The 25,730-nt window shown below is 40.4% G+C and overlaps 1 protein-coding gene across 11 annotated transcripts in view; it reads left to right on the forward strand.

Annotated features, from left to right (window-relative positions):
* Positions 1-25,730, forward strand: part of IQCH (IQ motif containing H) — a 54,926-nt gene that overhangs the window by 18,351 nt on the left and 10,845 nt on the right. For 8 of the 11 annotated variants that reach the window (XM_057430500.1, XM_057430505.1, XM_057430503.1 and 5 more), the window contains 6 exons: positions 635-718; positions 3,047-3,222; positions 6,447-6,719; positions 8,616-8,807; positions 18,613-18,733; positions 20,223-20,509. In XM_057430500.1, the coding sequence (XP_057286483.1) occupies positions 635-718; positions 3,047-3,222; positions 6,447-6,719; positions 8,616-8,807; positions 18,613-18,733; positions 20,223-20,509 (1,133 nt within the window). The remainder of the gene's footprint in view (positions 1-634; positions 719-3,046; positions 3,223-6,446; positions 6,720-8,615; positions 8,808-18,612; positions 18,734-20,222; positions 20,510-25,730) is intronic. The other 3 variants (XM_057430509.1, XM_057430510.1, XM_057430506.1) reach the window with 2 other exon arrangements.

Consider the following 25,730-nt stretch of genomic DNA (forward strand, 5'->3'; position numbering starts at 1 on the left):
GCTTAACCTCCTTATTAATTCAATCATAGCTATCGCAGCTATGAACTCACATTGTGTGTGTTCATACACAGAGATTTATTTAGAATTAGCTGAATTTAAAAATTACAGGATTAGAGGTTATAGTTACATGTCATTTACTGCTGTCTTTGAATGTGAGTGTGCAGTCAACTGGAGTCTGACCTCCAGATAGATAATCCAAGCTCAGACAGGCTGCCACTCACTCATCCTCTGCAACAAAGTGATCAGGTATAGCTCAGACATCTCCTTAATGAAGTGGGTTTGGTGCCTTTTATGTGTGTGAAGGACAAAATGTACCAGGATTCTTCCTTAATGATGGCGTCAGGTTTTTCGGTGTTATAAAACCCAGCAGTAAAGACGACTCAAAATGCTCAGTCTGCATGTTTGAAATATAAAGCTCTATAGGTCTAACATTTAGGTTTGTATTTAATATCTCATTACATAGAAATGGAATGTTACATCAGTTCACTAATACAAGTAAATTCATAAAGAGGATGCATTTAGTGCTATGCCACGTTTGACAGCTTTTTTTAATGCAAAGTCTGATTTCTTTCTGATACTGAGGGTTATCTGAATACAGTTTGGAGGGGGTGGGGGGGCTTTACTTTTTTTCCAGGATATTCCCAAGGCATCCGTGAGCATATTCCTGACCTTGCTCTCCAGCAGAACATGCAGATGGGAAGGCTGTGTGACATACTGGGTATGTTCTGAGCTGCTGGCTGCCTATTTTTTACTCGTTATTTGCCCATAATAAGTAAAAGAGAACGACTATTGAGGATTTGTGTATTAATGGTAAATATAGAGAACGTATAAGCTTGGAAGCAATTTATCTGCTATGGCATTTGCTCCTGACCATGTTATTCATAAGAAAAACACGCTGATTCTTCCCAGCTCCGTGCTAAGGTAAAGCAGCCTCATCCTGTGGCATGCTGAGCACCACAAAAGTGTTTAGTGTTCTACAAAATTAGGTAGCTAATTCTGCTGGTGTTCACTCAGGCTCATATGGAGAGAAAGATGTGCTAGGAAAGAGCAAGGCCTTATTTAAACTGATGTTTTTTAAATTAGCAAAAGAGGCAGAAGACATGCATTTAAAATAGGATTTTTTTTGCTGGAATAACAGTCCTCTCTTAAGCAAAGCAGTAAGGAATATGATTTGTCAGTGACCAGCCTCACTGGCTCCCTGGAATGACATACTTCATGATACTTCACATGATCCATGTATATTTCAGTATCATTATTATTTTATAAATGCCATTTAGTAAGTTTGTAACCAAAATATATTGGATCCAGAAATTTACAGTTGCCTAAAATAATAATGTAATTGCCTTTATATATTATCTAGGCACTAATATTGGTTTTCCACAGTACAGTTTTATTTTTTTAACAGATTTTTTTGGGTGCTCTAAAATGAGAGTTAGAAACTTAAAGGGACAAAGTGAACACATTAACCAGGCGTTTTCTCACTTTAAGATCTGTCAACATGAAAACTAATGTAAAATGTAGACTAGACCATGAGTAAGATACAAGCTAGTCAAATATTAACTGAATTATTACCTAGACCAGCTGCTTTACCTCTGCCTGGCAGAAGAGCATTGAGATTTACCATATTGGTTTTCTTTTTTTGAGAATCCCAGAGGATTTCCTTGCTTGTTGTGACCTCCCATGAGTTAATCTGTCTCTGAATCCCCACTGTGTCCAAAGGAGACTTGTATTATCTCTTTACAGGGCAGTGCTAAGAGCAGTTAAATGCACTGCAGTGTTTCATTCAACAGATTCACTTAAGCTTGTCCATTTTTGACAGTTGGTCCAGCTAAGAGTCTTTTTGTACCCAAGCTGAATCCTGCGGCTCATTTTTGCAAATCTGAGTAAATGCCTAAAAGCAACAGAGTACTGACTAACAGTTCTACAGTGAACTGTCCTTTTAATAATGTTTAAGAAGTTATATAGTAATGAAGTGTATTATATAAAGGCTTTGTGGGGGTTTCAAATACAGGGCTGCTTGTCAGGTGCTGTACTCCTTCAGTGCCTCACTTCAGATTCCAGCCTTACATTTTACTGTGGGTTGTCTGCCTGCAGCAGTGTGGCAAAACAGACTGAACGGATGGAATATCTTATTCCTTTATAATGTTAGGCTCTGGGTTTTCTTAGTCTGACTCTTGCTTTGCTTCTGATTCACTCATGTGGAATAGCAGTTGTTCCTGGCACTTCCCAGGCTCTTGTTCCTGTGCCCAGGAAAGACAATGAAAGACTTCCTACTGATTTCAGCAGGAGTTGGATCACAATCTAGGAGTGCTTCTTGGCACTGTGTTCTATTGATGTTGCAAGGCCTGTTAATTCATTAGCTCATCTATTAACATTAATATTTTAGAAGAGTAGAGTAGTTAAGATTTTCCAAACATGTATTAAAGACTTCCACTTTCTCACTTCTGAGTGTTTGCATATACACTGTCTTTCAGCCCAAGTTGTTTTGCATACAGAAAAGCAGATTTCCACACTGTGGTATTTAAGTAGCTAATCTGCACACTCACATGCTCCACGGTAGTTGTTAATGGTATCCTACCGTGAGCTTTTATATGGGCAGGACAAGAATGGGAACAGGCCATGAAAATCCAGGAAGCACAAAACCTGCAATTTCATCGGCTTTCTAAACTGAATAGCTCAGTTTTATAATTTACTGAAGCTAATGGGATATATTTTAAAGCAGTGCTGCAATCCCCATTGATGTTAATGGGAATCACACATAGAAATCCCCGTGCAACACTTCCAAATTCTGCCCCCAATACGTTCTGCAGGTTGAATTTTGAAACCCAACTATTTCTTTGGGTTGCTGACCTGTCTTCAGAGAAATGCTGAAGTACAAAAAAAGGCAGTTAAACCACTAAGATCTGGGAATTGCAGATCTCTGTTTTATTTCCAGCACTCTTTTCGGGAAGCTGTTTGTTCACAAGTGACCGGGAATTAGCGGATTGCTCCTCTGAATGGAATCTACCTTCCTCCCGGTAATGAACACTGTGCCCCTTTGTTTTAGATGCCAACGTGGACGTCATCTACATCTGCCCCCTTCATCTGAGTGAGGAGTTACTGCAGTATTACAATAAACTCCTGGGTCTGCAGGCAGCTGTTCGATCTGGGAACCCCGAGGCCATGGGTGACCTGCAGGACAGGTTCAGGATTCTCACCCCTGAAGCTATAAACAGCTTCCCTGTGAGTTTGTCTTCTAATTACTACAGCTTGAGGGATGCAGTAAAATTAAATTGGAAATTTTATAACTTGTAACGCTCTGGTACACATCAGTGAAATATTATTGCAAGTTTAAAGGCTTTACTGATTAGACTACTAGTTAGAGCATTGGAAATAAATATCCTGGTTTAGCTTTATGGACTTAGTTGAGATAGTCTTATATTGGCTATTTGTAGAGCACTGTCCCTTCTTACTACATGCTTGGGCCTGGGAACTTGATAGATTTATATCTCTAAGGAAATCGTAGCAATAAACCATTCTTATTACTCCAACTTTTATCTCTGGGCAGCCCAGCATTCTATCAGTCAAGTCTGGAGTGTTTCTTACAAGGAAATCCAATGCAGAACTTGCTAAAAAGCACAACTTAAAAACAACTTAATATAGAAATACTAGTGCTGAACCTGTTAAATAAGTTTAAAACCCAGGTGATAAAACATGCTCTAAAAAGCGACCTTAATTAATGTACACTGTGAACAGTGTTTGTGAGAATACTGTAGGCAGTGAACACTCCTTACAGTGAAGAATAATTTTATAAGTATTATGGGGTCTCAGCTGAGATTTGAGTTTTATGAAATTTCATGCTATGCTTCCATCTCTATGGTCTGTGCTTGAAACCCTGCTCCTGGTTTTGACATATATTAATAATACTCTTCTAATCATGTTGTTGAGCATTTGTTATACCATATAGAGATTGAAACCAATGGCTTCAGAAGGGAAAGGAGCTTTTTATATTTTGTAAGTGTGTTGCTTGACACTAGTATACTGTTCAGCAAGACACTTGCTCTATGTATGAATCCTCTTCTGCTGAAATAGTCTGAAAGCACCAAACTAAGTGCTGGGTGCTCTTGCTGTGCAGGGGGGGACCCCCGAGTCAGAGCTGCCTGATAGCTTTGCCACAGTTAGAATGAATTCTGTAGGCATGAATGTTTTCTGTTTGCTCGTAAGTTGGAGAAAAGCATCAAGGTGATATCTGTGGGTTTAGGAGCTAGATTCAGTACTGTTCTTTCATCTGATACTGGACACCTATAAGAATCAGAGCTGCTTGTGCTGGGCCTTCACCTTGCAAAGTGGAATTATTGGGATGATAAACTGTTGATGAAATTGTTTCAAGTTTCACTTTGACAATTGAAGCTCTTTTTTCTCTGGATACCGGGTGATTTTTCTGGTACTAACTACCAAATATTGGAAGCTTTAAGAAGCCTTCTACATAAAATGTGTTAAAAATATCATCTAAACCACATCAGTTTATGGATAAAAGATGTGCTGCTAAACATGGAAGGGCTATCCAGGAATGGAAAATGTCTTTCATGAATGATTTTAGCCGTGGTGATTTGGCTGAAGTAGTTTCAGTGTAAAAGTAGGTTGTTTTCAGGCATCTCTTGTGTATTGCCTTCACTCTTCCAATTTCTGTTGAGATCTTCCAAAGAAAGCTTCTTTTCTAGGTGCAGCTGTGATTTACTGGGAACAGTTACATGCTCTGATGTAGGGAGCTCACCAAAGGAATTCTGAGGATTCCTTCGTTCTGCTTTTACCTGCTGCCACTCACATTCCTATAATATATCATGGTAGCTCTACCGCTCTCAAAGCAGGAATGAACTAGATTTTACAGCCTGTTTCCTGCACTCTTTAATTAACTGTAAAATCCATTATTGAGAGACACAAAGCAAATCTCGTCCCTACATCACCACTCGTGGCCCCAGGGAGCAAGTGACCGGGGCTGGAAATTGATCCTGTTCTCTCTGTGGCAGAACTCAGCCACGACACCAGCAGAATGGGCCATGTCCCTGCTTTTATCCCAGCACTCAGGAGAAAAGAAACAGGAACTGGGACATGGAGAGTCTGGAGTTTAAAACTGATAGGAGGCAAAAGGCTCCAGGAAATCTGTTTGTTGTTCTTTTTGTCCTTATATTCCTGTGACTCTCTTTTTCCTATTAGAACTTTGAAGAATATCTCATGTCTCTGACTTAACATCCTCACTGTCCTTGCAGTATATCTGACTTTTATAGAGAGACTTGGGTGTTTCTTGGAGCTGTTTGGTGTGACAACGCACTGAGGAACTGTTAAAAGGGGATTCCTTATGTCTGCTTCCAGGGGCTACTCCATCTCCTTTTCCACCTTCATCTCCATCCAAATCAGGATTTATACTTGAGACTCTGTGAAGGAGCATCCAGGACTTTGAAGGAAAATATTCTGGGCTCCCCAGTCCTGGAAATCCCTAGCAAATCCAGTAGTTACGCTGGCCTGAAAAGGGACACTTTCCTGGCTAGGGCCTAAATTAGATGAAATCAAAATGTAAAGATGATTTTCTCCTTGTAACAAATATCATTTATGGCAATCTATTGCAGTGGATGCCTCTTGTACTATGTCTGCATGATGTCCATCCCTGTCTGTTTCAACCTCAATGCACCTCTGTATCTTTGCAAAGAGAATTAGGTTATCTGCAGGCTGAGCATAGGATATGTGGTAGGAAATATTTTTTGAGGCTTCACCTGATAGTTTAAATTCAGAGGGTACAGCATCTGCCATGATCAGCTCATTCAACAACAGAACTTCTTTTTTTAGAAGAAATTAAAAATTCCGTCCAAAAGTTGAAGCCCTTGTACTTTAAACAACAAAAATACCACCCCTTGAGTACTCTGCAGTTCCATTTACAGTAACTATCAGAAATACCATGTAATGGAAATGTATATCCCCAGTAATTTAATGTGATCAGAGCAAGCTTTGGTAAATCAAAGTGGTTTATTCTCAGAGAATCACTTAAAACACTGTTGAACTGTATGGTGAAATACATTCCCTGCTATAGGGAGGGTGTTCTTCATTTTTGTTATTGATTTTTGGGAGCTTTAGAGTTAAACCATGCCAGAAGTGTTGCTGAGATGAATCACTATTATCCAAAGGCCACCAGCCTCTCTGCCGACTGACAGAAGGATAATTCCGCATGGATCAAATAAATACAGATGTGTAGTAATTAGTTCTATTCCCAATGAGCCCATTTCCAGCACACTAAAGATGTGCACGATTATGGAGCCTCACCCCAACAGCTTTTATCAATTTAAACTGCTAAGCTACAGGATAGGTCATAACCCAGCCTGCTATTAATAATGTATTTATTGTGTGCAACATTATAAATGAGTTTCAGGGAATAGAAAAGAACACCTTTTAACAAGAATAATGTTATCTTTCTCCAGGAGCATCACATGTGCTTGGCCACGCTGCTGAAGTACAGTCCCAAGACTATCAAAAGAATAAGAACTCTTCTCCAGAGCAGAGCTGCCTACATTGTTGGAGGGGTTCCCCACAATGATGATTTAGCTGTGGCTGACATGCTAAATGTGCCTATATTAGGCTCAGTGCCAGAAGTGGCTCATCTCTATAGTACCAAGTCTGGAAGTAAACAAATTTTTGCCAGTGCCCGTGTGCCAACCCCTCCTGGAGAGTCAGACATCTACAACAAGGAGCAGGTAAGTGGGATGGGGCAACTCACAGGTCCCTGTTTTCACCTGATGGGATGCAGTCATTGTATGATTACAATGACTCTACTGATTAGACCAGACCCTGACTGGGTTTCTTTAAACCATGTGTGAGGTTAGGCTCTTCCTTGGCTCTGCCTGACCAACTAAACGCAGTTTGTATCCTGGTCTGGCAGTAACGCAAGTGTTCTGTATCGTTCATGGTCTCTCTTGAGAAAATATATGGGTGTTTGGTCCGGTTATTTCAAAGGGTTTGTGTTGCTGCTCCATGGATGAAGTTGTGGCCTCAATGCAACTAGTTGGAGTTTTACCAGTGACAGAAAATAGAACAAGGAATTCTGGGAAAATCAGGTATTTAATGAAGGGAACATTTCTTGCACTTAGGCAGCCAGCCTTTTGAAACTGAGGCTCACTGAACGTATCTGCAACCAAAGTTTGCTTTGCATCCAGCTTATCACTGCTGAAGTCACCTATCTCATTAGCATGACCCCTAAGAAAAAAACCAAAATGTTACCTAAACTACAAGGCACAAGAGTTTTTTGTATTGGGTTCAGTTTGCATCTGCTTATTTTGCATTCAGTGCATTCATTCTACAAGCTGCTTTTGCAATCTGCAATGATATGTCTAAATATGATCTGTACTGATTCTTTTAAAATATATTTTTATGGTGGTGCTATGTCTCAGACAGCAAAAGGAAAGCCACGATTTGCAGGTATTCCTGCTTCTTCGAGAGGCTTTTCATGTTGCTTTGCTATTTATTAATCACCTTTAATGCTGAAAACAATCTCAGCTACACAAACACTGCAACTCCTGTAGTAGATGAGATAAATACATGATCAATGATGTAAAACCCAACCAATTTATTGTTAAATAATTTATGTGAATCAAGTATTTGTGATTCCTACTACAGTGTTATGGAAGTTCTACTTCTGCTTGCTTGTACGAAATATTGACATTTTGGGTTAAATAATCAAAGCAAGGTGATGCTATGCCAAAGCACAATTCCATTTTCACTTAAGGAGAGCACATAATTCTTTATGATTGGTACAGTCCTTACAGTGTTATTGATCCTCTTCATTACTGTAGGGGAGTCATCAAGAAAAACACATTTAAGTAATTCCCAAAAGCCACAAATAATAGCATCAGGACTCACATGGAAATGTATTTTAGGTCAACATTGAAAAGCTAGAAACAAAAGTCCCCCAAATTACTATGTGAAAATGTAGAAGGCTGTAACCAACGTGACAGGATCTGATAACACTTCTACCAGGTTCAAAGGCATTTGCAGTTTCTAAGAAGCTAATTGCATCCTACACCAGCTGGGCAGAAGGCATTTTAAAAGCCATTTCAATCTGTATACATACACAAATAAATAATTAGCATTTTTATAAAGGCTGCTTGGTAACTCCTTCCTACATTTATAAACAGAGAACGTGCTCTCCAGTAGGAAAATTTCCCAGCTGTTTGGCTGGTGTTGGAATCTGGCACAATTGTTTCTCAGATACTGCAGATAGTGTAGTCCACCCCATGTCGTTCCCTGCCGCAAACATTTATTCAGCAGTACTGATTATCCAAAGCCTAAGATCCTCATCACACAAAATAGCTTGGACAGGCAAATTTCTCTCTTGGAGCACAGTTGCTCTGACCAGCAGAGGTGCTCAGTGCTGTTTGATGGACTCAAGTACAGGATGAAGGCCATAGAGCCTTCATCAAAAGATGTTCATGGTTCATTGTGCTGCGTATCCAAGATACTCTTAACAACATGAGCATCTCTGGGATAAAGGAACTATGTTTTGATAATAAATCTGAAGTCCACAGTTATTTGAGAACTGGAAGTCTAAATTGAAGAACCATAGCCCAAAATGTCTCTGTGTGATTGCTCCACAGATGATCAGTATTCTCAGCCAGCTCATCGTAGACAACATGGAAGTGCAGCGCTGGCTGTTTAAAGTGAATGATGAGTGTGGAGGAAATGGTACTGCCTATTGTGATATTATTTCACATCTGAAATGCTACCCCTGGGTGCAGAAGGAACGTGAGCGACACAGCCCTGAGACATGGAGTGAGAAGCGGGCACACGTAAGTAACACAGGAGTGGGGTGCCCTGTTTGATGTTGTGGCTTCTTAATAGCCCACTGTGGTTATTCCTCACACTACACCCTTTCTCTCAGCTTTCATTTTAAGACTTAGCTAAGAGTTGATATTAGAGCCCAGACTAGCTTGTGCAAAGCAATAGGTAACAGTGGCTCAAATAAAACAGTTAAACATACCAAGATAAAAATGAAAGCCTGGCATCCAATGTGGAGTAACACTTCATTTATATGCAGTAATGTGCAAATTTTACAGTGTTTTTTATCCAAAGTGAGGACATGTGTCAATGAAAGTATATAGGTGGCAGAGCCTTGTGTCTACATAGAAACTTGGAATAATTGGAACAAAGTGTTGGATTAATACAGCTGAACAACACTAATCAATTTGAAACCATATCCAAAGTCATTATAATCTGGTTTTCTAAGGATTATTTTTCCTCTATTTTCCCTCACTAATAAAGTTATTTTCAGCTGTGTAAGAATGCTTGAGGTCTTGGAGATTGTCCTGCATGTTTCATTACAGTGGGTGTTCAGGTAACGAGAGAGACCCTGTAAATACTTAGAGGGAACAGCATAGCACTAGTAGATTCCCAAGAATCCACGTGATTGAGAGAGGCTGTAAGATGATACATTTCAACCACAGAAAAATCCATAAGAAACCAGGCTTGATTAGTTCTGCCATTCAGAAAACTATTTGTAGTTTAAAAATTCATTGGTATTTAAATGTGTTAATTTCAATAAGCATTTGATATTTCTGTATATTGTGCCAAATTCATTCCTAATGTAATGGCTTTAAAGCCAGAAGGAATGTATCCAGAAAGAATTGTTTAATTTACATAAACTACTCATTATAGCTCTTTTGATTTTTTTTTAATTCAATCCATACCAGTTTGAAATTTTTGTTTGATTGAATTATATTGTATATTAAAATTTCCAATTGTGCTGGTTATGGTTCTGTTGCATTTGATAACTACAAAATAATTCCATGTTATAAAATAGAGCTGATGATGTAAAGCTGAAGGGCTGATTTCCCTGATCTGCTGAAGATCCCTCAATCTGGGCAAGTCAAGCAGTATATAGCAAGAGTGCTGGAGAGCCAGTGTAGGGTCAGCAGCTGGCCACTGAGCTCTCAGGGACATAAAACTAACTGTACACCCATGTACTACACCCAGCACCTAAGTCAGTGGGGTGCAGGAATCATTCCCCAAGTCTAGTTCTTTGCTGGTATAAATTCCCTGTTAGCATTCCTGTGCCTTTTGGATTCTTCGTGGCTGAGTGACTCCAGAAAGGATGCAGTGCTAACTGGCTTGCTTTGGTTCCCCTTTTATACCACTTTTATATTCAGCTTTGATGCAACCAGGAATCAACCCATTACAGCCCTTAAACATAAACATGGGTTGGAAGTTGGAAAATATATGTGGAATAATGTGTTTGATCTAATTTCTTAGAGCCAGCAGTAATGCTTCCATAAATCCAGCCCAGTATTAAAGCTGGTTTTGGCAAAGCATGGACCTCACTGCCATTTTGAACCTCTTGTTGGAATACACGTGTTCAAATCTGTATAGGAGACCTTTTCTGCCTAATGAATTGCAGCCTCTACTGAGTACTACCATTGAGAGCAGAGGATTAAAATCATCCTTTGTTAAGGAATCCCATTGTAATGATACACATTTAAACATCAAAGCATTAGTTTATGAGCACAGGCATGCTTTAATGTCCTATTACAGTGTGTAGACCTGTTTCTTTTGATAATGAAGACATTGTGTCATCAGCATCGGCTGCCACATACAAAACGGATGCTGGCAGGTTATTAAAAAATTCAGCTTCTTGATGAAAGACTATCCTGCAGGCTAGGAGTACACTGGAAACCTCGCCATTCTGCTAGAATTATTAGAAATGAGAACATGACTGTAAGCACTAAATTATGTTAATACTTACAAATAGCATCATTTGCATAGCAGTTTAAGACACGATACCCAGATTTGCCTCGTTGGTAGGGAGTAGGCAACAGATTAAAAATAATACAGTTTGTAAGTTTGAACTGTGTAAAAAATGTATTCCATCTAAAAATGAGGCTGATTTTAGATTCCTCATTTCAGATAGAATGTTGGGCAAGCAGAAGTGCAGGACAGGATTACTGAGCTATTTTACCCTGTTAATGCAGTATCTGAGTTACCTGAAGAATTATTCTGCAACTGCATACAGGGTTCAATTCACAAACCATGCCAAACATCTCTATAAGGCCTTCCTCTGACTGCACTGCTGCGGTCTGTCATCCTGAGGCCCATATTCTAATGATACTTTATAGGAAAAGAGCTGCTGCCTCCACGTGTGCACATTGGGCACCCGTGAAGCCATTTGTGGGGACATTCTCTACTGTGAAAGCCATACTGTCATGACCTTGAAGAAAGGTGCTCAGATGCCTGCTCAGAATTCAAGCTGAAGATTGGCAGGAAAGCAGTCTACAAAGTGGATTTGGTGCCTTTTGATTGATAAATCAAAGTCTGTTATGCCTCCTGATCTCTGAATCTTGGGACTCAAACTGCCACCTCAGATTCTCAGAACTTTTGATGTCCTCCTCCCTTTTAGAGGAAAGGTAACATCACCTTCCCCTTAGTGTTCCCTTTTTTCTTAAGTTCCCTTTTCAGTAAAATAATATTAGACTATGCAGGGATGCCACCCTGTAACTATAGAGCTCAAAATAGTATCTAAATCAGTAGTCAAATTAATATATCTTTTATTACGCTGTGACTCTTAATTAACCACCAGGACCAGCAGCCTGATGTGAGTTTTCACCTAGCAGCAATCCTAAAGATAAGATCAGACCAAAGACAAAGAAAGGGTGAAGTGTGGGGATAAAGAAGAGCTGAAAAGACAAGAATAGAACAAGACACAGAAAACCAAGCAACAAATATTTTCTCAATAAGCCATTATAATTGGCCCTGGCTACACAACCATTTCAAAACCCTCCATTAAATATCTGCTGTAGAAGAAAAGAAGCTATTTAATGTGCTTGGGCAGCCTTCTGTTTTAAATGTTAGAGCGTTTGAATCCTACTGCCTCCAGTTGTGTCACGGTATTTTGTCACAGTTTCTTTTCCTTATAGACTCTATCTTGGTAAATTCACTAAAATGCATAAAAGGAAATCAGAATCTTCTCAAAAGGCGACAAAACTGGAAAATCCAGCTTTTGGTCTGGGTTGCACAAAGCAATATTCAGACACTGGTTGCAAGAGTTTGCATCTCTTGCTATTGGAAAATTAAGAGTTTTAAAGGCTGAGATAAAAATGATGCAAAAGGTTGGATGTTCCCTTAAATTAATAAAACCTTTTGGTCAACTTTAGAAAGTCCTGTAATAAGTAATAGATAAACTTTGTGATTATTTGAAGTTAGGAACAGTGGTGAAAGAATTCTTTACTGGTTGAATGAACTGCAAGCACTAAAAGCGAGCTGAAGCCTTTGTACCATGTCTTACTTCTTTACTGAAGGAAGGAATTCAGGGTAAAGAGCACATGGTTGTAAACAGGTCAAAATAAAACCAACCATAACACTGTCAAAGAAGCAATTTCAGAGAGCGTGCTGGCAATGCCATGTATCATTTCTGACCCCCTTTGAGCACAGTTCAACTTCCTAACACTGTTTTTTCCTTGCCATGACCCAATCTAATTTTCACCACTCCCATCACCTTTTGTACCACCAACAGTTTTGTCCTATTGCAGTGCTATAGATATTACTGCAACTCGAATAAATAGCAAGTAATTGAGTTGGTCTTAGTGTAGCACCTGAAGTCCAGAAAGGGTTCTTGGGCAGTTGCCTTTGCTGCTGCATTACTCCACTCGTGCCCTGGCAGGTGTGTTCTTTCCTCAGCCGGAAGAGGGCCAGGGACTCTGACACCTCCTCATAAGGTGCATTTCCAACGTTCTGACAGGCTTTTAAAATTCTTCATAACTGAGATGATGTTTAATAGAAAAAGAGAGAGAACCCAAAGACTTCAGACAGACATTGATTACCTATACAGCAGTGCAGCTGCAGGTTGTCCCCTGGTACACGCAGTGCTCTGTCAGCAATATATCCTAAATAACTGTAATATTCACTGCGGCTGCAGACAGTCCGTAGTGCTCTCACTCAGCTCATTAATACATCTGTCTATCTGCCACGGTGATGTCTCAGGTGATTCTCAAATCTTAAGTAAAATAAAGCATGATAATTGTATCCCTTGGTTCAATTGAAGCCAGGATATCCATTCCCGAGCCTTGCAATAATCAGATATGCAAGCTGTTGGTTTGTATGTCCTATTGATTTAATATGCTTCTAATCAGTACATAAAGCTATAGGCCTGCAGTGTTAATTTTTCATATGCTTACAAAGTACCCTTTGATTTTCTGTCACGCGTTAATTACAGCGTTTTGCCATTAAATAGGAAGCTTTGTGTAAACTAATTACAAGGTAATCATTGTGTACCGCGAGCGTGCTGTTTGTACCTTTTAGTTGAGACTAAAACCGCACAGATCTCGCAGTCTGGAACCACTATACCTTCCAGCCATTAGCTCTCACTAATTCATAGCATTATTGTGCTAAGATTGTAGGAGTTGTAATTGTTGTGGTATCAGTGCTGTTAATTACCGGAGTAAACAGTTGAAATGGTGCCAAGGTCTATTGTACAAGGCAGAGGAAAGGAGGTTTAAATGTTACTTCCACCATCTGGGGACTGGAGTGGAGGCAAATGCTAGAAAACAGCAGTGAGGCAATATCAGAACTTCAGCTCCAGGGTTTTAGGCCATATGGATCCGGAATATTTTGAATCAATTGAATTTAAGTGCCAGTTTGTAGCAATAACAGTGTGGAAGGAGAGGATAAAGCAAGAGCACTAAAGAAATCTGAAATCCGTTAATGTTATCGCAGCCAGTAAAATGCCTGCTTGGATTATTGTAAAAATGTTTATTTTGCTAAAATCCAAGAAGTAACACCCAGGCAGCTTGGGGAATAGAGGAAGTTTAACTGTGTGCTGCTTATGAAACACAAAGCAGGCTCTGTCTCACAATGCCTTTAGCACTGCAGCTCAGCAAGTTAGATAACAATTCCTGGGAAGTGGCTGTGGATTATCTATGTGATGTCTCTTTTTCTTCCTGAAACCACATTTTTGGGCTTCATTAGCATCCTTTCTTTAGAGAGTCAAACCAGAACGGAGGGTGAGTGAGCAAAACACAGAGAGATTGAAAGAGGAAAATAAATTAATTAGGAAAATACTATTAATCTGAGGGCATCTGGGTTGTTTGTGCATTTGCAGAGATTTCATTAAAATACAGAAAAGATGCATTCACATATTACTTATGTCATTTTCTATGAGAATTAACATCCCTATGCCCTGAACTTACAGATGCTGCATTTGAAATAAAGATACAGGGTTTTTTAAAAGAGAGATTTTTGAAGGTTATGACAATTACTTCTTCTTTGCTCTGAAGGTATATGTGGGGAATGAAGGCTGCAACCTCACAAAAGACATGCTGTTATGGATAAAACAGCAATGCACATGGAATACTCTGTTATTGATAAAGAGAACTATTTAATACAATTGTCCTAATCCCAAATTAACATGTTGCGCATAAACATGCAGAATTATTTGACAAGTTCATGGAGCTCTCAGATCCTCTTTCTGCCTGATTTTTGGTAGCTGTTGTGATTCTCTATTTGATTTCCCTGCAGATAGTGTTTTCCAAGATGACATCTACGAACGGGGCTCTGGCAGCATATTGCTGCTGCCACATTAGGAGTGTTTGGAGGAAATAGAAAGGGTCTCTCTTTCTAAATGATCCTGGTTTATTTATTTTTTATTGGTCTGTTAGCAGATGTTGAAGTAGTTCAGGGCACAATGTAAACATGTGCTTTTCAATGGAGGTACGGTAAATAGCAACGTGTACAATGAAACAGGCAATTTGAAGGGGTTTTGGGGGCAGGCCAGTGGGTTTTTTGCTTTTTGTGTGTGTGGATGTAGTTGAATTTAGAATTAAAAGAAGCGCTTGATCTTTATATATTGAAATCCTCTATGTGCAGAGTGACAGCATGAGCCAGAAGAGAAACCCGTGGCCCCATGTGGTGTGAAAAAAGGAACAGCAGTTTAAGTGCTGGAAAGTTGAAAGAGAACTAACCTTCTTGTTCTTGTAGTCACGGAAAGTGGCTGTTTTGTGCTTCTGTATTGAAGCATAGCATATGTGCCTGGGTTTGACAAAAAGCCTCTCGAGTTAAAGCAAGCCTCGGCCTGGGTGCTGATCCAAAGCAAAGGCCACGATAATGAGGGAAGGGCTCTCAGGAAGCAGTGAGTAGATAATACGACGTAAGTGGCGAATTCTGTGCTCTGTTTTCACCACTGTACTTAATGCAAGTTGCAGGCCCAGCGCATCGCTCGCCACACAGCTGCAATGGGCCATTAGCTATCAGGGAAAATTGTCTTTGCTACTTTCAGCAGATGGAGCAAATATTTTACAAAGCAATTTTACATACAAAAAACATTTGTGTTACTTGGTAATGATGGCTGGTTTACCCGATGCTGCCTTCTATCAAGATGTACTTTTCCAGCTCGTGGAAGGTAAAATTGGCACTTTTTAATTTTAAAATTTGCAGTTAACAATTAAATGCCTGGGCTTTAAATCAGGTGGCAAACTTTAAGTAGTTGGGGATCCAGTGCATCACTTCCAAAACCCATTTCCAGTGTTATAAACCACTCGCATTGTTTTTGCTCAGTGTGGTAGATTATGGGTCTGGCGAGCATGTACCTGTCTGAATTAGAAACAGTATCACATCAGTTTAATTTGCAAACTAGGAAATACTGAGGGTTATTTGGAGAGTCAGACAGCAGTCACTGCCTTTTCCAGCATCACCCTGTTTGCTGGTGTGGCTGAGAACAGAAAATAAGCTGGACTGGACCAATTCAAGGCAGCTGGAATAAGTTATCACAGCTCCACTGATCGCAGTAGAAGGGATATACTGTATAAATGATATCAATTGTCATTGTGCCATTGAAGTGGCATAAATTGCCGTAGCTTCATTGACTTCCACAGGGATGTGGCACTTTGTATTGCTGAGGATCTGTCTGCTGGCTTTATTCTTCCCTGGCCCAGTCAGCTTTACTTATTTGGAGTTACTTTCTTCACTCTATTTGCTTGCAAGGTCTAAATAATTTCCTTTCAATATGATTTTCAGCTAAAAAGCCCTAGGTCTTTCTCATGCATTCTGCTCTGCAGCCTCTTTCTGTCCCCAGGTCTTTCTTCCTATTTCTAAGATGTTTTCTTCTTCCTATTTATTTACTTATCTTCTCAACAGGCTTTTCTTTGCTGACTGATCTATCTGGAGTATATTTCCTACCAGTGCCTTCAACGTATGCCAAATTTTCTCCTCATTTTTTATTGCAACTACCATTTCTAAGTAAGCCTTTCAAAATTCAGCTTGCAAAAGGGTGAGAAATTACATTTAGGAAGGAAAAGGTAATTTTCTTTCTTGCTTATTCATTATTATAAAGCGATACAAACCAGGTTTGTATAGATTCAAAGGTTTTTGCATGACATAAACAGTATTTGGGCTGCTCCTTTTTTACTGGTACTAAGAAATACAAGCTGAAGGATTTGAACACATGCTCCCTGTTTCCGTTGAGCCTCTGATTCTGAATTGGTTTGGGCCACATCAAGAGATAAACCGTTGGTAAGCTCTGCTGGAGATACTGTCCAATTTAAATGAAATTAGCCTACCAAGCACTGATCCTTTTAAAAGGTTTGACTTCCTGAGTGAATGTTGGATCCAGGCTTAAATTTGCCTACTAAACCTCCCTATAATCAGGATTATTGCCTTTTTTAGAGAGAGCTTGCAGTTGCAAAAACAACCCCCATGAACTAGAGTTCCAGGTGCTGATCCTTGAGGAGCAGTTCCCTATGAACACCTTGCTTCTTGAGGCATTACTTGTTAAAAGCACTGTTATGTTGGCTTTGATCTCACAAGAACATTTTTCAGATTTCCTTGGATTAGTTTTTCCTTTAAATCCTCTCTCTTCCTTCTGTAAGGCGAGCAGGTTTGATGCCAACATCCTTCACAGGTAGCGAGTACCGAGAGTGCTCTGAACCGTGAGATGCTCCTGAGCCAGGCACTGTGCATCCACGTTGCCCTATAGAGGGGTTGGAATTGAATGAGTTTTAAGGTCTCTTCCAGTCTGTGATTCCATGAAGCAACACTGAATTCCTCCTCACAGATTGCTGGAAACAAGCAGTGTAAGACTTGAATCTGGTCAGTTCTGAACTTGGATCTCGCATTTTATGTGGTCCTTTCTTTCTGTCATGAGGTTACGGCTGTGCTGCTTCACGTATTGATATACTGACTAAAACCATTTTTTAACATGTCGTCTGATGTTATATTTTATGTTATAGATATGTTTGAAGTCAACCTTATACTTTACTCCTTAGGATATGAGAGGAGTCCACATAACCCAGATCAGTATCATTATCCAAGCACCTAAGTATTTTTAAGGCATAAATATTTAATTAAGTATTTAATAAGTATTTAATTCCATGTGAGGAAAGGACGGAAAGTGTACCCCTTTCATGGCTGGTCAGCTGAGGCACAGACAGAAAGTCACCTCTCTGAAATTCCACGCAGGTTGAGTTCAGGAATGCAGTATGTCTAGGTCTCCTTGATACCCTAGTCATTGGCCCATCCTTCTCCTCCTTATTGTGGTAGATAAATCACAGTAAGCTGATTCTGAATTTGTGGTTTTGGCGACATGACATCATGTGCTTCATGACAAAGCCCATCTCTTCATACTCGCTGGCCTGGAAAAAATAGTTTTTTATGTTTTTCCTATTCTTAGATGTCAGCCATCAGGTTTTATCGTGTCCCTCCAGAGCTCAAGGTAATCTGATTGTGGCTTAGGACATTGCCAGGATCGGAGGATGGTTGGTCATCTTCTGCAGCACAGGATGCTGAAGAGAGAGGATGTAAAACAGAAGCAAAGAGACCCAGGGGAAGCACGCAAATGCTTATGAAGCAGCAAGGAAAGGAGCCTGAAGCAATAGAGTCAGGGTCCTTGCACTTTATATGCTCATGTACTTCTGGGACGTTTCTGAACAGTAAAAGCAATGCAGTTAGTGTCTGTATTTAATGGGATTGTTTTGTGTGTGCATGTATGTGTGATAATAGAGGAAAGAATTTGAAACTAGGAGAAAACTAGTTTATCTCCTATAGTATGACTAACACTAATCAAATTCTACCAAAGACAGAAGCACAAATACATTTGTGAATTTATGATACAGAATGGAGAGTGTAAAAGGGTATCTGCTCCTTCAGAAATGCTTTTGGTTGATCATTCCTCCTTTTTTTTTAACTAAAGGGTGTTTGGGTTGATAGAACAGCTTAAACATAGAACCACTAAAACTATTTTGGGCATTTGTGACTATTTCAATCTGCTCAGTTTCCAAATCTAAACAATGTAGAAGTTATTGACTGTAGGTATTGATCCCTCAGCAGTTACCAAGTGCTTCAGCATTTCAGTTGCCAGATCAAGTTATTGATATAAATTATAATGAAATAGATGCTACACGGAAGGGGGACAGGGGGGGTGTCTTTCAGAGGAGGAGAGATTTCAATAAGAGGGAAGAGGAGTAAGTAGGAAAATTAAAAAAGGCTTCCTGACTGTGGGTAAACAGTAACCACATTTTTTGTGGTTGCCTGTTGGAGGCCTGGTTTTTAATCACCCCACAAGCAGTTTTCATTTCTGTAGTAAAATTGCTTGTGGTTCTATTTAATTTGTTTCTGCAGGAGCTAGCTTTGGTGAAGATCTCCCAGGAGCTGCCGGGCCTTTTAGCACAGCACGTACAGCCAGTCAATGAGAAACGATACCCTACATGGGAAAAATTCCTCCAAACATTTCTTACTCAAGGTAAATAAGACTGCAAAGTCGCTGTTAAGTGTTATAAGGAGTAATTATACCACATTGTATGCCATATTCTTGTTAATCTTGGGCCCATTTGAATATTTATCTCCCTTTATTTCTCCATTATGCTTCAAATGTTCATTTACGAATGAATTATAGGCAACCATTCTATCATTCATGTGTCCTATCCAAGCTTTAAACATATATTAATCTGGGATCACCTTTCTTGCATGATTCTGAATGAGTAAGCACCAACTCCTTAACCCTGGGTTACTGTACAAAGGCTGTCACATCTGGCAAAGGGTTTTAGGGAATGTCAGTGAGTTTGCAGCAGGTAAGTGGGAGAATGTTTCATCTAGGCTAGGTGTTGGTGAGCACACCTCTGTGAGAATGGCTTTTTCCTCCCATAGGCCCAGGAAGGGAGCTGTATGTAAACTCTGGATGCTACATACGTACATTGCATGCCATCAAATGTTCTCATGGTGTCAAGCCTGAGCAGGCTTCTTGCATTTAACCCACTTGTGGCACCTTTGGCTCAAAGCTGCCCAGTACATAACTGGTCTAAAGGCAACTGGTCAAGGCAAGACCATGTGTGTAGGTAAGAGGCAGCACAGATCAAACCCTCGTCTAACCTCTCCAAATGAGTGTTATCTGTGAGGGGGCTTTGCACAGACATAGAATCACAGAATGATTTGGTTTGGAAGGGACCTTAAAGATCATCCAGTTCCTGTCTTTGTGTTCCATTTTATATATATATATATATATATATTATTATTTTGTTTATTTATTTATTTATTTTTAATTGTTTATGACTCAGTTGAAAGAAGGTAAATTTAAATGAGCTCTTAGGCAGAAGTTCTTCTCGGTGAGGGTGGTAAGACCCTGCCACAGGGTGCCCAGAGAAGCTGTGGCTGCCCCATCCCTGGCAGTGCTCAAGGCCAGGTTGGACACAGGGGCTTGGGGCAACCTGCTCTAGTGGAAGGTGTCCCTGCCTGTGGCAGAGGGTTGGAACTGGATGATTTTTAAGGTCTCTTCCAGCCCAAACCAGTCTGTGACTGTATGGATGAAATCTCCGAGATTAGTTCGCAGCAGGAGATACCACTCCCCCGAGGTTCCAATATTCCATTTTACTGCTGTTCCAGGCCTGGGGTTTAGCTGGGCTGTGAGACAGCCCAGGATCCATTGCTATAACCCGAGGTCATATTTCTTCAGTGACATATCCAGTTTGGAACTGATTGAAAGCGTCTGTAGCTGAAAAGCCACTGTTTGAACTGTACAGTGCTATAGTAGATGAGAGATCTTCTTTCTCTTGGAAGAGATTCATGGGTTCTAGCTCTGCTGCTCACATTACATTATTTACTTGCTGTATTTCCATGGCAGTCCTCCCTGCAATGCCTGCGCACAACAGGAGCTGGCTGGTTTCACTTTGTGCACTCTGAGGAGCATCACATGTGAATTTGATTACAAGCTTAACAGCTAATTCATTTCTTACTAGGTGGTGTGATAGAAGCCTTCCCACTCTCGGAGCATGTCACCAACCTCACAGTGGATATGCTGATAGAGCCTACGGGCAAGATAAAAATAGTGTCTTCTGGAGACCAGCTCCATGCTGAGGGTCCTCTGCGCTCATCTGGCACCACCATTCCCCAACGTTCTGTTGATCCAGCAGTTCTTAATTCGCTCTGCTTTAAAATTGGAGAGACCTGTAAATCTAAAGGAGTGCTGGGTTACTTCTCCGTGGATTTTGTGAGTTTCATCCACCCACACACGATGGAGCAGCAGGTGAGTGGGGCAGATTATGTCACTTCATGCCGTTCCCCTGGGATCAAGAAACAGCTGCTTTCCTACTTGGCTCCAGCAGAGATCAGGAGAAAGCTTTGCCATTTTGAACACACTTTATTTCTAAGCCTGAGGCATGTGGATGGAGGTAGAGCACATGGTTATTCTAACAATAGCATAAAATTTAGACCTGATCTGACAGGTGGATCTGAAGAGCCTTTTTCATCAGCCTGAAGAGTAATAAACCAGCAAAGCCTTTCAAAGCTGAGTGGTTAAGAAAATAATGTTTTAATTCCTTCTAATGACTTTTTTTTTTCTTTTCCCTAAAATAAGTGCCTCCTGCATTAAGCTGGTAATTACAGATGATGGTCTTATGGCTAAGATGTTTAGAAGATTTTAGTTTCAGTGTTCTGATTCCCTTGTATTTTGCTCCGTAAAAATAATCACAGGAATTATTGTTCTCTTTGGAGTAGACCAGTGTGTCTATCAGAACATGGATCAGAGGTTGAGGATGAATCTAAAGAAGAGGGGATACTGGCAATTCCTTATAGCAAAGTGGATGGTAGTGATGAACAGTTTGGTTTACATCATAGCAGCTAATGTAAGTAGAGGGAGGTAATGGAAGGCAGTCCCCTTACCAGTCACTGTGATAACCAAATGAAGAACATTGCTGAATACTGTATCCAGTTTAAAGATAACACTTCCAAGAGCTTAAAACCAGTGAAGCCAGGCTTCCCATGCATCTGTGCCTTGAATCCAGTTCCCATGTGTGCTCCAGCTGAGCTCCCCCTGCAGCCTTTCCTGTTAAGTCACTAGCAAGGTCTCTTTCCTCTGTCCACTTACTTTAGGAATCTCATGGGAGTTTGATATATTTCATAATCATACCTTCTTCTAAATTTGATGTTGGCCAATAGGATTGAATAGTATGACAGGTGGACAAACCTAAGGGATAATGCCTGACTAAAATGCCACAAAATGAAGTAAAATCTGGGTGAAGAGACTGCGCTTCCAGTGTTCTGTTAGTGGCCTTGTGCTTGAAGAGTACAGAAAATGAGATAATTTTTAAAGAACATAAACCCCATACTGTCAGTGATGACAGTACTGTTGTGCTTCCTGTACAACTACACAAATCCAAAATCAGTGTGTGGATCCTGATGCTAATTCAAGATCTCTACATCAAGTCTCAGTTATTTATTTTATTTCCAAGGCATCTCCTTGGTTTTGCTCTTTTCTTTTGTTTTCTTCTACACTCTTCAATTAGGACCTGCACTGTTTAAGAAGTGTTTAACTGTAAAGGGAACATATCTGTATTTTTTTGGGATGGGCTGTGTGAGATAGGTGCACTTTCAGAAGACACCTGAATCCATTTGGGTGTCCTGTTTTCCTTCGTTGTCTGGAAATCACAGCTTGCATGGTGTGAGAAAAGGCTTTAAACACAGGGCTTGTGTTTAAAACCAAAGAGCATATGGTATCTACTGGCAAAAGCTGGCTCTTTGGCAGTGCTGTGATAATTATATTCCATTTTAAGCTCAGAAGAGGCTTAATATCTGGGGTTTGGTAACTGATACCACTGAAGGGTGACTGTGGTGAACCAGAGGATATGAATAATGTTAGCTTTGAAATGCAGATCACGTTACATTTGACTCCCAAAATGTATTTACACAGGCATTGTGATTAGGACTGTGGATAAGCCACACTGGACAACTTGATGTAAAGTTGCTTTACAAAGATGAAGGGATGACATTTTCACCCGTGGAAGCCAATGGGAGTTTTGCCAATGGCTTCACTCAAGCCAGGAGTTCACCCAAACACAGAAATATTTCCTGCATTATGAAGGTGGTGACATTTCCTGGCATGAACAAGGACACATTGAATCAGTCATTGTTTTTTGTGGCCTCTTATTAATCCTGTCTGTTCTGCCTTGGTTTTCTTCCCTGTTTCAAATTGATTCTACCTTAGTATCTCCAATGTTTGTCAGCATGTACCACAACTTTAACATTATTTAAGCACAGGTTTTTAAATTTAACTAGATGTAGAGGCAATTAATGATGCCATCTGTCTTGTGAGAGGGAGATTACACAAAACATTGTGTTCCTGAAAGCGCTATTTTTTTGGCAAACAAGAAATCCTATTAGACTCTCTCAGAACATTTGCTCCCTGATTTCAGAAGTGCCCACTTTAATGCAGTAGCTGAAAGGCTCAGATACAATTCCTGGAAGTACTTTTGTTATATTGCTGTGTTCCTTTGAAGGACTAGCAGCAAAGAGACTGTGTGGTGGATGAGGAACAATGTGTGTCTGTCAAACACACAAGTGGGTGAATGCAGAAATGAGAAAGTAATCTCCACCTGGGTCACTGCAGAGCTTTGTGCCTGTCACAGACACCACAATATCCCTACAGTGCAGTTCTACACTGACCAAAAGGTGGTAAGAGCAATGCTGTCCTCAGGCCTGGAGGAGCTGTGGATGATGTTATAACCTTTCAGATGTGAGGTACACTGTGTCATATTTCCACTGGGCTTTCTTGTGTTTCTGCTTGGTACCCAAGTGTCTCCCGGCTCCCTTTTCTTCATGCTCACAAAGGAGCCTCTCAGTCTGTCTGTGTGGAGTCTTAGCTGGCCAGCTTGCCACTGCTTCTACGTACAATGAGTAATTCAGAGACCTCTACAGATTGTACCATTTTCTGTCTACAAATAACTCTTCCTTAAATTATGATAGAACTGCAGAAGGTTGCAGTATGCAACCAACAGCATCAGGGGTAGTGGCTGTAGGAGGATCTAACCCCATCTTATAGTCTCCACACCTGTCTGCCGTGTGGTCTGCTGCACACTGTACTTCCTTTCTTGCATTTTATTCTTGAGTCCATTTCTAACTCCAAGGCTAAAATGGATGTTGCAATGCTGGGTTAGCTGAGGAGGGTGTAAGGCAGAGGCTGCTGCTGACAGCATCACTCTGCACTGTGCTCCCCATGGAGAGCGGCATGGGGCTGAGCATGGCAAAGGTACCACAGGAGTGTGCATCAGTGATGTGATTTGTGACCTGCACCCTGACAGCGAGCTTAGGGGCAGGGAAAGCTGGGACATGACACATGCTCTGTTTGCCATGGGAATCCGTTTCTGTCTCTGTTCTAAGCATCTGTGATTTGTTCCTGAGGGAAAGGGAGATGGAGACATGCTGTTTTCAATGTCTAGGGGGAAAAAGTGGACGAGGAGAATTAGGTGCATAATTTGGACTGAATTGCTTCTGATTCCCACTCTGTTTTCCAAGACCGATCTTTAAGAGCAAGGCCTTGACCCTCTGAAGTGAAGTCTTGAGCAGTATTGACTGTGTGCTGCTTAGATCCCAACTTGTCAAGGAGCTGCACCTAAATAAGTCCATTTAATTGAGTCCATTCCTTGAGCGCATAAACTTACATCCATAGATCTGTGGAGAGATAATTTGGAGAAGCGGGGTCATAAGTCACCTTTTTCATCAGTCTGAGAGCTTAACACAGCCTCTGCAGTACTGAGAGGCACTGGATTCAGTTATTCAGGATGCAGAGGAAAAGATGAGGCAGAACATGCAGAACTGCAGAGCTGGGAAGATTTAGGTGGGGTGTTCTCAGAGGTTAGGGTCAGTTGTGGGGCCCTAAAATTTCAGTTTTGGGGCCAGCACCAGCCCATCCCAGCAGCTGCCACGAGATGGCAGCCGGATAAGATCCTGTCTGTGATCCCTGCCGAAACGATCAATTCTGATTTAAACTCCTAAAGGAAACTCACTTTCCAATGCCCAAGTTGCATTAGTATTCTACTAATTGACATTTTTAGTGTCATTCAACCTCTACTTTAAAAATAGCAGGTGTATTCTTTACAAGAACACATAGACACTACATATATATAAAACAGTTAAACTGGAGAAGTAAAAGCTATAATTTAGTAACTTTAAGAATTTACTACTTCTTAAGCTTATGTTTTAAAGCTGAAGCATTTTTTATGGCAGTGGTAAAGATTTACACTACAGTTGTGACACTACAGAGATGTCTGTACCTTGAGGGCTCTTAAGATGTGCACACTGAAGGAAAGCACCTCCTGGCAGCCTATGCAGAAAGGAGCGATTCCAGACTTCATCGTGTTTCCTTGGACAAACAGCCAGGAAGTCCTACAGGATGTATATTTCTAGCTATCTTTTTTCCAGTGGTGGGATTCTGGAAAGGCCTCATCTGTGCTTTGCTTAGTTCATCCTAAAACCACTCTAAAAACTACCTAAAATATTAACTACTGCCTCTAATTTTTATTTTTTTTTTAAATCATATGTCATCATAAACCCCCAGATATGATTATCTTTGAACTTCCATTTGCTGTTTGAAAACCAGACATCAGTTCTACACGTCACAAGTGAGCTCTGTTCAGTTTCTGAACACAACTGTCCTGAAAAGTCCCCAAATATCACATGAAAGCTCTTAGGTTATGCTCATTTTCCAGTCAATCCTATCAAGATGTGATATCTGTGGTCATAAATACCTATGACTGCATACATGCGCTTTTTGTGTATCCTCAGAAAATGAGGATGGACTCAAGGAACAGATATTTGTTAATCTCTATGATTGCATCACTCTTTATCTTTACTTAAACTTGCCCTTTGCATAGGCCTCCTTCTAACAGCTCCTGATTTACTGGAGGAGATGATAATTCTCTGTTATTAACTGCCTGACCTGCACAGACATTGCTATATAGATTATGGAAACAGATTCGTAACATTAAACCAAATGAAACTCAAACCCACGCAACACCACAGCTCAGATTTTCAAGACATTCTAGATGCTTTTGACTCTCAATTTATATTACTTCAAAGGAAAATCCACTGCAATCTAATGGATGAGGTAAGAAGCAACCCCCTCTCCATTTGGGAATACATATCGATGTTTTACTGCGGAAAGGCGCCCACTGCCTACTTCCAGAGTAAGAGCACTACAGGCAGGTCCACAGCTGTCGTCTCCTCACAGTTCCACCAGCCAGGCTCACCTGTGCTGAACTTCCATCCTTGCTCAGAACTACCACAAATGTTGCCTACTACTATAATTTTGGGAAGAGCACTCATTGTATTCAGGAACTGGAATGGGACTTAGACATTGTTCCACTGAAGAATTCAGTCAAGTAGTTACTAATGATCCAGCCTGCATTTGAACTCATAAAATGGAAAAAATATTAAGTGGAAATGAAGTTAGAGTAATTTCCTAGGCCCTGTGT

Source organism: Pezoporus wallicus, unplaced genomic scaffold, assembly GCF_028554395.1.
Source record: "Pezoporus wallicus isolate ANWC-B61680 ecotype Strahan unplaced genomic scaffold, APGP_CSIRO_Pwel_v1 contig_14831, whole genome shotgun sequence".
NCBI lineage: Eukaryota > Metazoa > Chordata > Aves > Psittaciformes > Psittacidae > Pezoporus > Pezoporus wallicus.